At 57.8% G+C, this 13953-nt stretch overlaps 1 protein-coding gene across 1 annotated transcript; it reads right to left on the reverse strand.

Moving 5' to 3' along the window:
* Window positions 1-1776: 1776 nt before the first annotated feature.
* CRYBA2 (crystallin beta A2) lies at window positions 1777-4813 on the reverse strand. Its single transcript, XM_004576819.2, has 4 exons — window positions 4573-4813; window positions 3992-4133; window positions 2351-2493; window positions 1777-1987 (listed from the first exon to the last, which is right to left on the reverse strand). Exons 1-4 carry the CDS (start codon window positions 4731-4733, stop codon window positions 1840-1842), a joined length of 594 nt encoding a protein of 197 aa, XP_004576876.2. The 5' UTR covers window positions 4734-4813; the 3' UTR covers window positions 1777-1839.
* Window positions 4814-13953: the final 9140 nt, after the last annotated feature.

Raw genomic sequence — 13953 nt, forward strand, 5'->3', positions numbered from 1 at the left:
CAGGCAACTGAGACACAGGCTGCTAGACTCCTTTGGGTTCTGAGTTCAGCGATGTCCTAGTTGTGAAAATTTGTTGTTGGGGGGTAGAGGTGTACATAACCTCTGACTTTTGTCTCCTTGCCTGTGAAACAGGGAGGCTGGGACCTGACATCCAGCGTTCTGAGCTTTACTGAAGCAGACACATGGAGGGCTTGGACGGTCCTCTAGGTCAAGCTCTGGTCATGATCAGCCTCCCTCAGGGAACAGGAAATCTCTGGTGCCCAGCCAGGAACCTCAGTCTCTTTGGGGACCCTCAGAAAAGCTGGGGCTCTGCTGAAGCTTGAGGCTTTTATCTACAGCTCCAGTCTGCTCTGCTTAACCTGGATTTGGAGGTCAGGTGCCCTGTGTTCAGATTCTGTCTCTTGCCGACAGTGCAGCTCCTACTTCCTGGAGCCCTGGTTCCTTCATTGATGAGATTGATGGAGAATTGAGTGGTAGTGGTGGGAGGGTATATCAGGAGGACCAAAACCAACAGGGTCTGTGAACTCCAGAGTCTATTGAAGTGCAAAATTGGTACCCTACTTAAAGTTCTAATTCTATGATCTATGGAGAGGGGGACAGGTTGTGATATGGGTGGACCGGAAAAGAACGTGGTGATGGGGAAGACGCTACACTGACCTTCCTTGGCACTGACTTTCCCTGGCACTAGAAGCACCAGAGGTTCCTTGAAGCAATCCTGTGAGATAATACAGGTGCTCAATTCCACCAAACAGGACGTGGAGGCTCCGAGGTGCCAGGTGGTGGGATGTCTGGTCCAACACCAGTGTTCTTCCCGAAAGAACACATGCCCAACTTCACACAGCTGGACCCTGGGGCAACTGCTCAGGTTAGTTTTGACAACAACTGTTCAAATTCTGGAAAACTTTTTTCACCTATGCTAGGGCAATCTGGACAATTCATGCCCACCCTGGGGACTTGAAAGTAGCCCTGAAGGACAAGAGAACTGGAATCCCATGGGTCTTGGAAGACTCTGCCTATGGGGCACCAAGGAGATCTTTAAATGAGCTAAGGAAGAAACCAAGGAAAATGCACCCTGATGCCAGTGCCAGGGCACCAGGCTGCTGCTGTATACCTTGTGGCCTTCAGCCACCACTTGCCCCATAACCCAGTGGCTGGAGCAGGGGAGTGACCCCTTTGGCATGTGAACCCTCTAAAGCAGAGGGAGAGAGCAAGAAGGCTCAATATGTCGCTGCTGCAAGTGCTAGACTTCAAGGCCCATGCAGGGGACTGCATTTAGAAGGCTCTGGGGACTGGGCTCACGGAAAGGAAGTCTCCCAGATAGGAGACCCTGGGAGGCAGTGGGACCACCCACTAATTCTTCTGAGAATGGAGAGGCCTCCTTGGTTGGGAGAGGTGGTGAAGAGTGAGGCTGGGAGTTAGGAGCCTAAAAAAACAGGGGTTAGAAAATTCCATCCTTCTTGACAGTCCCCGGCCCCTGGATTCATGGCGGTTGAAATCCACCTCTGTGCCCTGGTCCAGGGCTGTCTGCCTTACCTGGAGGAAGGCAAAGATGCCATCTGTGCTAACAGTACCCAGGGTCCCAGCTGGTCTTTCCCAAGGAGAAGTGAGGTGGCTAATTATCCTTCACAAGATCTATGGGATCCTTCCCAACCCCACCAGCTCCCACCCAGGCCAGCTTATGCCTAAGAGTTGCAGGTCCTGGAACCTGAGGCAAGGGTCTGATTGGTTCAGAGGGGCCCCTCAGAGGATGATGATGATGCACCACAAAGTGAGGGTCAGGCAGGTTTGGAAGTCTTTATTGAGGGTCCCTAAAGCAGGTGGCATCTGTGGCTGGCCAACCTAGTGCTGGACTCTCCGGATGGACTGCAGCTGTCCTGTGTGGGCTTGTGTGCCAAACTCGCCATAGTTCCGGAACTCGCCGCTGTGCCGGTCCCGCTCCAGTACGTACTGGTAGCCTCGGTAGCCAGGATACTGGTAGGCCACCCAACTAGGGGCCAGGGATGGTACAGGGGTGGTGAGTAAGCCCCTCACATCCCTCTACTCTCCCTGTCTCAGCTGCCAAATCCCAGCTTCCACACCCCATAGATGGATCTCTCCCTAGCCTACCTACTGCCCCATCTTCCTGCCACCTGCCTCATCTTGGGTCCCCTCTCCACCCTCCCCTGCTTTTCAATGCCTTTCTCTGCCCCCCACTCTTCCTCCCCGCACCCATTCCTTTTCTTCCTTCCTACCCAGTCTTCCTTGCTTTAGATTCCAAATCCCCAGCCCCTCTCTTTACTCTGTCCTTTAGCTCTACCCACTATGGCTTCCAAGCTCCTCCCACCTCCCAGGTTCCAGGTCCAGTACTCACGCTCCAGAGCTGACTTTGAGGGAGCCCACCTCCTTACTGGCCCATCCCATGGAGGGTAGGGATGGGTAATCATCGCTGAGTTCGAACTTGCAGCCTTGGAAGTTCTCCCCTTCAAACAGTGTCACGCGACTGTCACTGTGGTTCTGTGACACAGGAAGGTTTGTTGGGGGGGCGTGGAGCAGTAATGCCCCACAAAAGTGTGTCAATGGCCCCACCCTTGGATCTGTTCTCCCACCCAACTGCCCCCAGAAGCTGTGCAGCCACTTGGGCCCCTCAAGCACCCAGGAGCTTACCCTCTGCTCCCTGACAGTTGGGAAACTCAGAGGCATTTGGGCTGAGATGATAAGACCAGGGAGTGAGGGAGTGAGGAGTGGGACAGGGGTGGCGGGGGGGGCGACTCTGATTTTCAGGACAGAGCTAGAGGGCATCTTGTGGCATGGGACTGTTTATTATATTATTATTATTATATTTTGACAATCTTTACATTGTTAATTAGGGTAAAAAGGTACAAGGGCTATAGGGAAGTGGGTTAGACTATTATTTCCCTATTGTTTCCTTCATATATCTGAGGTAAAGGGAATATTGAGGGAGAAGCCCCACCCAGTCTCCCACCCATCCCAGGTCCCCGATGTGGGGCATGCTCTGAGATCCTTGCTCAAGTGGTTTGGATAGTTCACCAGTTATGAATCGCTGCCAATCTCACCACCACAGGCATGATGAGGTTGTTGAAGAATCCACTGATTGACATAGTCCATCATAGAGTCTCCCTTTGTCCAGTATTTCGCTGAGTGTTGAGTGCCTCTCTGTATAGTCACCCCAGCCCCTGTCCTAGTTTTTTGTACCCTCCCAGGGGAGTGGTAACCCAAGAGGGAGAAGCCCACTATTTCCCTCCCAGGTCTCTCTCACTCGGCATGGGACTGTTTTGCAAGAGGAAAATCAGAGGTCTAGAGAGAAACCATTAACCAGGAGTTTTCTTAAGGGCATTAGTAACTATACAGCGCCTGCCCAGCACCCAGGGCAGGACATCTCCCAGGCTAGAGCCAAGGGGTGTAGGATGCTGGGTGGTCAGGGCCTAAGTCCTGGCTTCCCCAGCCCCAGCTTCCCCTTTAGGGTTCCTCTGTCTCTTGAAATGGAAACACTGAGCTGGACTGGGCTGGGCTGGATCTTCTGCTGTGCACCCCCAGGCCTCATCTGTACCAAACTTAACATGAACAGAATGTGAGAATCTTCTCTTCTGTGTCTTTTATTCATTACTACCCCCAACACACTCACACACACACACAAACACACACACCCTATTCCCTATTCTCAGCCTCCATCCTGTGCTCAGTTCTAGTCTGCATATTAACTCTTGCTATCCCGCAGGAGTCATGGTACCTGTATTAACAGCAGCTGCCCAGCCTCACCCAGGACCTAACGGGTGCAACACCTGGAAGGCCTCAGAACTGTCCGCGGTGCTGATATCAGCGTGCTTGGCCCACACCTTCAAAGCTAACTTTTGGAGACCCTTTCAGACGCTAGGAACCGGGGCCGCAACTGCCCGTTCAGGAGGAGTTTGTTTACACTCTCCCGGGCAGGGGGCGATCGGGCCGGGGCTGGGAGCTAGGAGACCTAGGAGGAAAGGGAATGAGCTGTGCTCACTGCGCAAAGCACCGGCCTGAAGGACAGCAGCTGGTTGCTGTGATGGCCGCTGCTGCCGCTCCAGGCGCTCCAACGCGGGTAGTCGCCCTTCTCCAGGATGAACTGCTGTCCCTGGCAGTCGGGGTACTCGAAGGCTACCCAACTGCAAGAGGAGACAGGAAGCTGAGCGGCATCTGCTCCAGTCGCCCCCCTGTGTTCAGCCCAGTGTTTTCCTCAAAACGCAGCCCTTTCATTGACAGTGCACTCCGGGCACCCCTCCACACACACGTACACCTCAGGTGGGAAGGAACTTTCCAGGCTAGAAAAATCGCTTTACTGAGCTCTAATACCGCAAAGGTTAAGGCGCGCGATGGAGGTGGGGGGGGGGGTTGCCAACTGTCTACCTTCGCACAGAGAAGAGCTTGGAAAGGATCATAATTGCATTGGAAACCCCTTGGGATCCAGGTCCCAGTTTGCTCCACGGGGACCAGAAGCGGTCTCCCTCGGGGCTCTCAGGGCTGAAGGGCACCAAACTGGTGCCTGAGGAGCCAGCAGCCTCGCACCCTCCTCTCCGGCCCTGCCGCGGCCGAGTCACCACTCACGCGCCGTTTTCCACCTTGACGGAGCGCACCCTGCGCAGCCCTCCGCGCTCGCCCACGTTCGTGCAGTCGCTCAGCAGCCGGCAGCGGCGGCCCTGGAAGTCCTCCTCCTCCCACAGGGTGAGGCAGGCGGGCGCGGGACCCGGCGTGGAGGCGCTGCTCATGGCACTGCGCACAGAAAGAGCGCGGATGCACCGTCAGTGTCTCGCCTGCAACTCTCTTCTCAAGGAGGGAGCGAGGTACGGGACCTTGTCTACTCAGGGGCTCCCCCTTCATCCCACCCTTCTCTTCCCGGGCCCAGAACCAGGTAGTCACCGGGTGGGTGAGAGCAGCGCACCAGGAAAACCGAGAGGCTGCGCGCGGGTCGGCCGTGCGGAGCTTTATACGTAGGCCTGGTCTGGCGCCCCGTGCCCTCTCCTGCTGGCCCGGGGTGGGAGGACCCCGGGAGGTAGCTGAGTCAGCGGATGGGCTGCAGTCCGCTCTGGCTCCCCCAGCTGCTGAGCGCTTTCGGCTTGGGAGCCGCCGATCTGGCCCCAGCGCATGGGAATTACAACGGAAAGTGCTGAGCCGCGTGTCCAGCGCCCGTCCAGGCCCTGGCTGACTCGGCGCTTTCTTTTTTTTTCTTTCTTTGGCGTCTGAGCCTTGCGGGGCAAGCAGGGCTTCCGGGTGCAGGCCGGCCCTTCCCTGGCAGCCAAGACTGGAGCTCCGACGCTTCCTTGCGGTCTCGTGCTAAGACTGTGCGTTCCCTAAAGATTTTCCCAGGGTTAGCTAAACTCCACCCATCACTTGTACAGCCCCAAGTGGAGGCCCTTCTTCTAGCTGGGGTGGAAGAGGTTATGCACCGGCGGCCGCCGCCTCGCCACGCCCTCCTATCCTCCTTTCCTCCCGCAGGAGCGTTCCAGCGTTGACATCTTCCTCCCAAGGCTGCATTCCCAGAGTTTGCTCGGGGTTCCGGGATTCCCGCTCGCCCCGGAGCCGAGAGGAGGCAGTAAGTAGGACTCGCCAGGTGGCGGCGCCACGAAGGACAGCACGGAGGGAGCAGAGCAGGTGGAAGGAACCGGAACCAGGTCCAAGGCCGCGGCTCCCTGCCCGACGCGGGAGGAACGGATCCACCTCGGCCCCACCCTGGACCCACGACGTTGCCAGGTCCCCAGCTCACATACCCTAGCGCCGAGGTACGGGGGCTCAGGTCCATCTGCGCAAGCTCTCGCGTGCCCCAGCTCGACTCATTCTAACAACCGACGGGTGCGCCAGGCGCCAGGCATCGGCATTGGGTCTACCCTGTCAGAAACGAAAACTCTGGAATATTCTGCAACGTGGTGTAAGTGTCACCACCGACAAGTGGTCAAGCTGGGCTACTGTTAAAAGGTCCTGAACTCTCCCTCTCCCTCAATCCCTAGGCTAGGGATGGGGAGGAGAAGAAGAAAAGGAAGGCTTAGAGGTGCAGGGAGTTGTGGCCAGAAGGAAATGGCCTCAGCACTTATAGAAAAAATTATCGGAAAGGCAGGTTTACAGAGAGAAGAGACAGAGAAGGATTTTCTATCCACTGATTTACTCCCCACACTGCCACACAGCTGGAGCTGAGCCAATCCAAAGCCAGGAGCTTCTTCCAGCTCTCCCACACAGGTACAGGGTCCCAAGGCTTTGGGCTATCATCGCTGCTTTCTCAGACCATAAGCAGAGACCTGAAAGGAAAATTGAACAGCCAGGACACAAACCAGTGCCTATAGGGATCCCGGCGTTTGCAGGCTAAAGATTAAGTTTATTTGCAACAGGATTTCCTAACCCTTGCAGATATCCAAAGACACAAAGGTTTCTTGTAAAGCTGCGAGTTTTGCTTCATGGTGGAGAGTGGGGTGGGGGCTGGGGCATGTATTCTAGCAGAACTGAGAGGGCAGAGAAGGGAGTTCATGTTTGGTTTCTTCTCTGAGCCAGGCCAGTGAATAATACAGAAGCAGAAGCAGGGCCTTGTCCAAACACAGGGCTAGGCAAGTCCCAGCAAGGGCAGAACTCAGACCTTCCAGCCAGGGTCTGATATTGCCCATCTGAAAGGGCTCCTAGGCCAGCTCTACGCAGCTCATCAGGGCCAGCCAGACCTGCTTGCTGGCCAGGCTTTCCACATGGGTTCCCGTTACCTGCAGTGTGGCAACACAAGAGTTAGGAAGGCTGGCCACTCCTAGGTCACTTCCTGGAATGCTGTCACTACATATCCCACTGACCTATTGTATGATGCCTCGCGCTGGGGTCACACTGCAATGGCCTCTCCATCTCTTGTGAAAGACATCTAAATTGCTCTCTTTTACACTAGTGTTAGCTCCATGTCAAGGGACAGGGGCTGCCTCTGTTTCTGTCTCTATTTGTCCTCAAGCCTGGCACCAAGCTGGGTATACCACACACACTCAATAAAACTTTTTGAGTGGCCTAACAAGGTGGTCAGGTGTGTGCCAGATGTTGGCAGGGAAGGGGTGCACAGGAGTGTCTCTAGGGGTGGAGGACCTTGGGGTGCCTTCCCTGCCAGCCCCCCAGCCCTGACGTTCTGGCCTGCTTTGAACAGGTACTGAAGGACAAAGGCTTGAGCTCCCACGTGTTCAGGAGGAATTGGCCCAGACTTGGCTGGGGTAGGGCCAAAACTCTGGCCAGTGCCGTGCATCTGCCTCACAGGGATTTGAACAAACACAAATAGGGCATTGTTTCTCCCCACATCACAAGAGCGGAATCCGAGGAGCGCCCCTGCCCTGAATTTCACAAACGGGGCTATGGCGGCTAGGAGGAGTTGAATCTCAGCTTCCCTCCATTCTTTCTCCACATCTGTATCTCTCAGTGGCACATGGCAGCCACCAGGGGGCGCGAGCAGACCGGGCTGGCCGGAGGCTGAGGCTGAGGCGCGTGGAAGCTTGGCGGCCAGTGGGAGGCTGGGGTGGGCGCCGGGGCGAATGCGTCGGCCTGTGTGTCTGCGTGCCTGTGAGGCTGACCCCGTGGGTTAGCCCCGAGGCGCGGGGTGTGTGTGTGCCCATCCGGCTCTGGAGCTGGCCACGTGCTTGTCAGAAGTCCGTGTTCCCTTGGGAGGCGTGCGGGGGGTGTGTATATGTGGAAGGGGGTGTGGGTGGGGATGGGGATGGGTATGTGTGTGAGGAGGGGTGTGTGTGTGGATGTGGGGTGTGTGTTTGGTGTGGGTGTGTGTGGGTTTGTGTGTGTGAGGTGTCTGTGGTGGATGGGGACTAGCGGGTGCTATGTGGTGTTGGGGGCAGGGCTTCAGCTTCCAGGGCTCCAGGTTAGAACCGAGTCCAGCTGGGATTTCGATGACGATCTCACGGGTGAGAAAAGGCCCGCTCCCCAGTCCCGGTCGCAGGTTCTGATCCAGGCACCAGATGGCCCCACCCCTTTTCCATGTCCTCGTTTCCTCCCATGATGGGCCCTCACCCAGGCGTTCAGTTCCAGCTGCTGGAGCCCAGCCCTTGTCCGTGGGCACACCCTTGAGTCGATCTCTCACATGCGGGCTCAAAGTCACCCTGAAAGGGAAGACAGAGGCCCTGAGGGGAAGGGGCCCCGGTGGAGCGGGCTAGATCCCTGCCTGAGTTTCAGGCTGCTGTTCCTCCACCTCCACCCCACCCTGGCTGGTGCAGCTCAGTCCCACTTTCCCCGCATCCCTACACCGTGGCTCCCTCCCACCCCGGCAGCTGTTCCTGTTTGTTTTCCCAGATCAGTGGTGCTCAGAAGCTTCCGGAAGGATGGATGCCCAGGTGGCTTTGTTTGCCGGCTCAGCACTGTCACCCCCACCCCCTCCACATGACGGGTCCCCGCTTCCAGGCACGGGGCTGAAAGTTAGGTGGACACACACACACCATCTCCTGATGTCCACCTATAAGGGCCTGATGATCTCTCTGGGATTTCATCATGTTCAGAGAACCCCAACCCTGACCTCATGCAATTCTGCACATCTTCAAGGGGACTTTAGCGCCTTCACAGACAGACTCAGGACCTCGTCCTGCCCTCTCCCCCTTCTCCCAGGGTTTCTCCAAAATATGCATCCCATGCACACCAGTAAGATCCACAGAGAAACCCTCCCCCCAGATACTAGATAGAAAGACCCCACCCAATCATCTGGGACCCCTTGACTCTATGCCAGGAACAGCCTCCCAGGATCCCCTCCCTTTCACACCCCCTCCCTTCACCATAGGAGTCCGTTGTCCCTACCACCCTGCTTCTCAATACCATTGGGCATCTCAGAGGGGCTGCTGGCCAATGCCCTGGCCGCCTGTCAGTCCTCTCCCCCTCATTTCCCTGGGAAATCATGCAGGGCTTTGGTGACTCCAGATGCAAATGCCATGCATGGTGCCTTCCTCCACCCTGGCACCATCAGCGGGCCTCCTGCAACCCCACCCCCATGCCAGGTCTGCAACGGGCAGATGAGCACTTCCCCTGGGGGCAGTGGGTGCTGGGCTGGTCTCCTGGGAAACAGAGATAACTCCTGGCAGAGACCAGCCTGACGCAGGCAGGCCAGGGACAGTGCCCCGCCCACCAGCACAATCTCCTGCCCGCTGAAAACAGCAGGGTCCCTCTTGCCTGCTGCTTGCTCAGTGGGACTGGAGAACTGGCCAGTGTCCAGGGCTTGTTGCCACTCAATCCCTGGGACACAAAGGCCCCACTCTTGCATAGAACATAGAAAGGAGGCACTGGTACACAGATGTTCTATCAGCTGAAAGCTGTCACCCACAGCTGCAGGCATACAGGCGACGTCCCACACACTACACACCTGCCGGTCTGCTTTTGGGGTTCAGTATACACCTCCATCTCCTCCCTCCTTTATGGGCAGATGGCACCTCACTTTTTCCTCCTGATATATTCTGTGCTACATACCATATGTCATGTGTGCATTGGGCCCATGCACGAGCGAGCTTGTGTGTTCCACCTTTATAAATTGGATGAACTAGCTTTTAAACATTTTTAAGTTTATTTGAAAGGCAGAGTTACAGAGAGAGGGAGAAACATCTCCCATCCACTGGTTCACTCCCTCTAAAGGCCACAAGAGCCTGAGCTGGGCCAGGCTGAAGCCAGGAACCTGGAGCTTCCTTTGGGTTTCCCACATGGATGGCAGGGGCCTAAGCACATGTGTCATCCTCTGAGGCTTTCCCAGGCACCAACAAGGATGTGGATTGGCAGCAGAACAGTCTGGACTCCAAATGAAGCCCATGTGGGATGCCAGCACTGCAGGCAGGGGCTTAACTTGCTGTACCACAATATCTGCTCCCTGGCTATTCCTGTTGTGGCTATTTTTCTTTTCCTTCTTTTTGAAAGGCAGAGTAACACAGAGATATAAAGGGGTGGAGGAGGGGTGCGCACAAGAGCGAATGAGCTTCCATGTGATGGTTCACTGCTCAAATGGTCATCATGGCCAGGGCTGGGCTGGGCCTGAAGCTCCATCTGAATCTCCCTTCTGGACGGCAGGAGCTCCAGGAGGTTTAAACCTGCTCCTGCCTCCTCTGATGCATTGGCGGGGAGTTGGACGAGTAGCAGGGACTCAAACCACTGCTCTCCTGGGTGGTACAGTGTTGTGCTGCTTGCTGGCCCCCTTCCCTTTTGTATGTGAGAGATGGAGGCCCTCTCCTTGTGGCTCCCCTGCCAAAATACCCACCAATACTCCCCCTTCCCAAGTACTGGGCTGGGTCAGGCAGAACTCAGTCCAGGTTTTTCCCATGGGTGACAAGGGCTCAAATATTTGGGTGCCTATTTGGATCTCCTAGGTGCACAACAGCAAGAAGCTGGAATCTCTGATCCCCAAGACCTGCCCCCCACTCGCCTCCCGCAACCCCATGTGAGATGTGGGTGTGTTAATTGCTGGGCACAATGACTGTCCATGGCTTTGTTTTTAACTGACTTTGTTGTACTGTTCTGTCCAACACCCCTAGGGCAAGACTGGCCTGGCCAGGTGGAGTGCCCAAGGCAACAAGTATAGCTCACTCTGGCTGAGCACTGGGAGACATGGTGCCACTCTGCTCCAACTTGGGAAGATCTGGGCAGAGAGGTATGGGGTGTAACCCAGGCTTGTTCTTGCCCAGGAAGGCCTGTATTTGGGGATACAGCCAAGGCCTGGTTTCTGGCAGTGTTGGTCCTGGCACCCTATTCAGCCATTGGCCAGTTGTTTTCCCTCTTGGCAGGGGGTGAGGGGAGGGGAGAGGGTCTCAGCTGTGTTCTGGGACCCTGGGGTGCCTTTGGCAGGGCTCCCACTGCTTGCCACACTGATTCTGCCATCACCGCCTCCACCACCCCCTGGCCTAGCCAGAGTGAGGGGCGAGTTGCCGTCTCCATGGGGATTAATCTCCACGAAGGTCAGCGAGGCTGTGGTGCTGCCTTGGCCGGATGGGGATTAGCACCTGGGGTTGAGGCCCCCTTCCAGCCTCCGCACTTTCACAAGGACCCTGGATGGCCTCCAAGCCCAGCATGGCCAAGGCTGGGCTGAGTGGGCGGAGGCAGAGCAGCAGGCACAGCACTTGGGCTGTCCAGCCTTGACCACGAGGGAAAGGATAAGGGAGAGAGATGGGGTCCGATCTCTGCACCTCCCCTTCCCTTTTGCACCTGTCTTCTGATGGGGAAGAGGAAAGGGATCTCTCATGACAGGGGGATCACTGCCCCCTCCCCCTCTCCCAGTCCTGGCTGTCCCTCATTTGCTACCTATTTAGGAGCCAGGAGCCGCCTCTGTATCCTCTGCTGAGGTGACCTCCTGCCCCTGGTGGGCAGTTTAACCTTCCTCCACATCCCTCTGGCTGCCCTGTCCTCTGCCTTTTTGCAATTCCCTTTCCCCTGTTCTCTCCGGGTGATGGGGCAGGGGGAGGAAAAGGGAGAGTCCCTCTTCTCTGGCTTCTCTCCAGTTTCTCCCTGTGGCCTCCTGGGGGGGGGGGGGTCTTGGGCTTTCCCACTGCCCCCATCCTCACCCCGTGGCTCTGGCCTGCACTTCTGTCTACCCAGGGTGTCCTTCTGCCTTCTGGCCCAGCCTCTTTTCCCTCTTCCTCCCTCCCCACTTCTCTGTGCCTGCTGCCCTCCACCTGCTCCAACCCTTTTTCCATTTCCCCCCTACCTGCTCCCTCCCCCCACCCAGGGTGCTGACAGGGACGACAGGAAGCAGGCAGGAGGGGGAGGGGAGCTCCTCGCCCAGCAGCTGCTGAGCACCCCTATCCAGCCCAGCACCTGCAGGCCTGCCAGGCACCCAAGAGACTCCGCCCCTGCAAGGAGGGGGCCTGGTGGAGAGGGGGCAGAAAGGCCAGATCTCTGGGTAATTGGCCGGGAAATGTGGGCCTAGGGGCTGGGTGGGGGCTGAGGAGATTAGGCCGTGAGGGGGAAGGGGCCTTGTCTCTCTGCGGCAGGGACAGACCCCAGCTCCAACGCTGGCTTTAGTCTTCCCTTTGCCCCTCCCTCTGAGGGCCTGTGTGTGTGTGTGTGTGTGTGTGTGTGTGTGTGGTGTGAGGGTCAGCAGACCCCACCACCTGCCAGGATCAGAAACCTGGTGGGGGAGGCCGGGCTGGGGCTGCACATGCTTCTCCTGCCCCCCAACCATCCCTGCTCCCTGCTGGGAGCCCACAGGTCTGCCCTGGTCCTGGGGCAGTCCACTCTCCCCAGACCTGCCTGGCATCTGTCAGACCCCATCTCAACCCCTCCCTTTTCTCCAGGCTAGGGACTCAGCCCATCCCTGGGGCCTCTGGGCAGGGGTGAGGCAGCCTTGGAGAGGAGCTAGCGGAGCAAGAGCAGCAGAGTGAGTGGTAGCACAGGGGCAACAGGCCAGCACCCCCAAGAACATTTAATTTCAAGGCATGTTTACTTGTTCCTGTCTCCCCCGGGGCTGCCTCAGCTTGGTTGTGGGTCAGGGAGGCACCCACCAAGCTCCCCCACCCAAGGGAGAAAAAATGGGGATTCTTTTGGTGTCTGATGAATCTTCCTCCAGCCCGGGCCTAGATGGGCCCCCTCACTGGGGCTGGCTCAGCATCCCTACTTTTTGTTTGTTTGTTTTTAGAAGACTGCCACCCAGCTTAGGCTCAGCCTACTTCAAGGCTTACATGGAACACCCCCCCCCCCCATTTTGAGCTCTCCAAGCAAGAGGCCAGCGAACTTTGGGGGGAGTGTGGTACACCCCTATGTCCTCCTCTGCCACAGCAGAGTCACTGGATGGCAGGGTTAGGGGGTGACCAGGAGGGATTTGTCCCTGCTGGGCTGTGCCTTCAATATTCTTAGCCTCCTACTCAGCAGGAGGGGGTAGGTGGGTGCACCCCCTAGGCGGCCCCAGCTGACTCAACATGGGGTCATGGAGTTTGGGAAAAGGGGTGAGAGGCTACACCTGGTACCCTGTGTTTGTCATTGTCAATCAGTCAGTTGAGGACCAAAGAAGGTGGCAGGGAGTGAAGTACCCAGGATGCTGGCAGCAGCACCCAAAAGATGGGAGGAGTGAATTTGGGGTTGGCCCCATCTGGATTTTCCACACCTCCCAGCTGGAGCTCCAAGCCCTCTGGGGAACTTCCGAGCATGGCTAGGAGCCCAGGAACCAGGATATGGATCTGGGCAGGCCCTGGCCCTCCAAGCGGCCAGATCCCCTGGGGCCAGGAGGTGACTAAAGCGTCCTGAGCCCGACTAGAACCAAGTGTCTACACTCCCTCTCCACACCCCAGCGGTTCCTGTTTCTCTTCGGCCCCCAGCGCCCTCCCTCGTCCCCCCATCCACACTGCCATCCGGTATCACCCAGGCCCCAGCCAGGCGCCAGGCAGCACGGGAGCTGCAGGCCGAATGGCAACGACCGGATCTCCCTCAGAGAGCGGCCACAGCCTCCCCGACCCAGATGGTCGCAGTGTCGGCGGCGGTGGCAGGTGCCTGCGTGGCGACGGGCCCGTGATCTCCCAGGACCAGTGCTGAGAGGCCGCCCCTGCCTCACGCGAGCCGAACGAACAAAACGCTCAGATCCGGTTTGTGCGAGGGGCTCGTCGCGGGGCGGGAGCGGACGGCCCGGGTGGGGGTACCCGGCGAGGGCCCCGCCGGAGATCTCCGGGTGCTGGATCTTCCGCGAGCGAGCACAGTCCGCTGGGCGCTCCGCTATGCCTCTGCCCTCACCTGGCGCGCCGGTGAGGCTGACACGTCGGCGGCCGCCGCAGGTGCGCTAGGGGCCCGCCCCTGCCTCCGGGGCGCCCTCCACCCGGCCTTCCCGCCTCCCTGTGCCCTCGCCGGCCCTGTTTGGCTCGGTCCCCAGCCCACGCCCCAGAGTTTGTGCCGGAGCCGGGCTCTGCGCACCCTTATACGGCCGGCTCAGTCTCCGCCCCTAAACACACACACACACACACACACACACACACACACACACACACTCACACCTGTCCCGGCGCCCGTTTGCTCGGGGCAAATATTGACTCC

The sequence above is a fragment of the Ochotona princeps genome, chromosome 5, assembly GCF_030435755.1.
Source record: "Ochotona princeps isolate mOchPri1 chromosome 5, mOchPri1.hap1, whole genome shotgun sequence".
Taxonomy (NCBI): Eukaryota; Metazoa; Chordata; class Mammalia; order Lagomorpha; family Ochotonidae; genus Ochotona; species Ochotona princeps.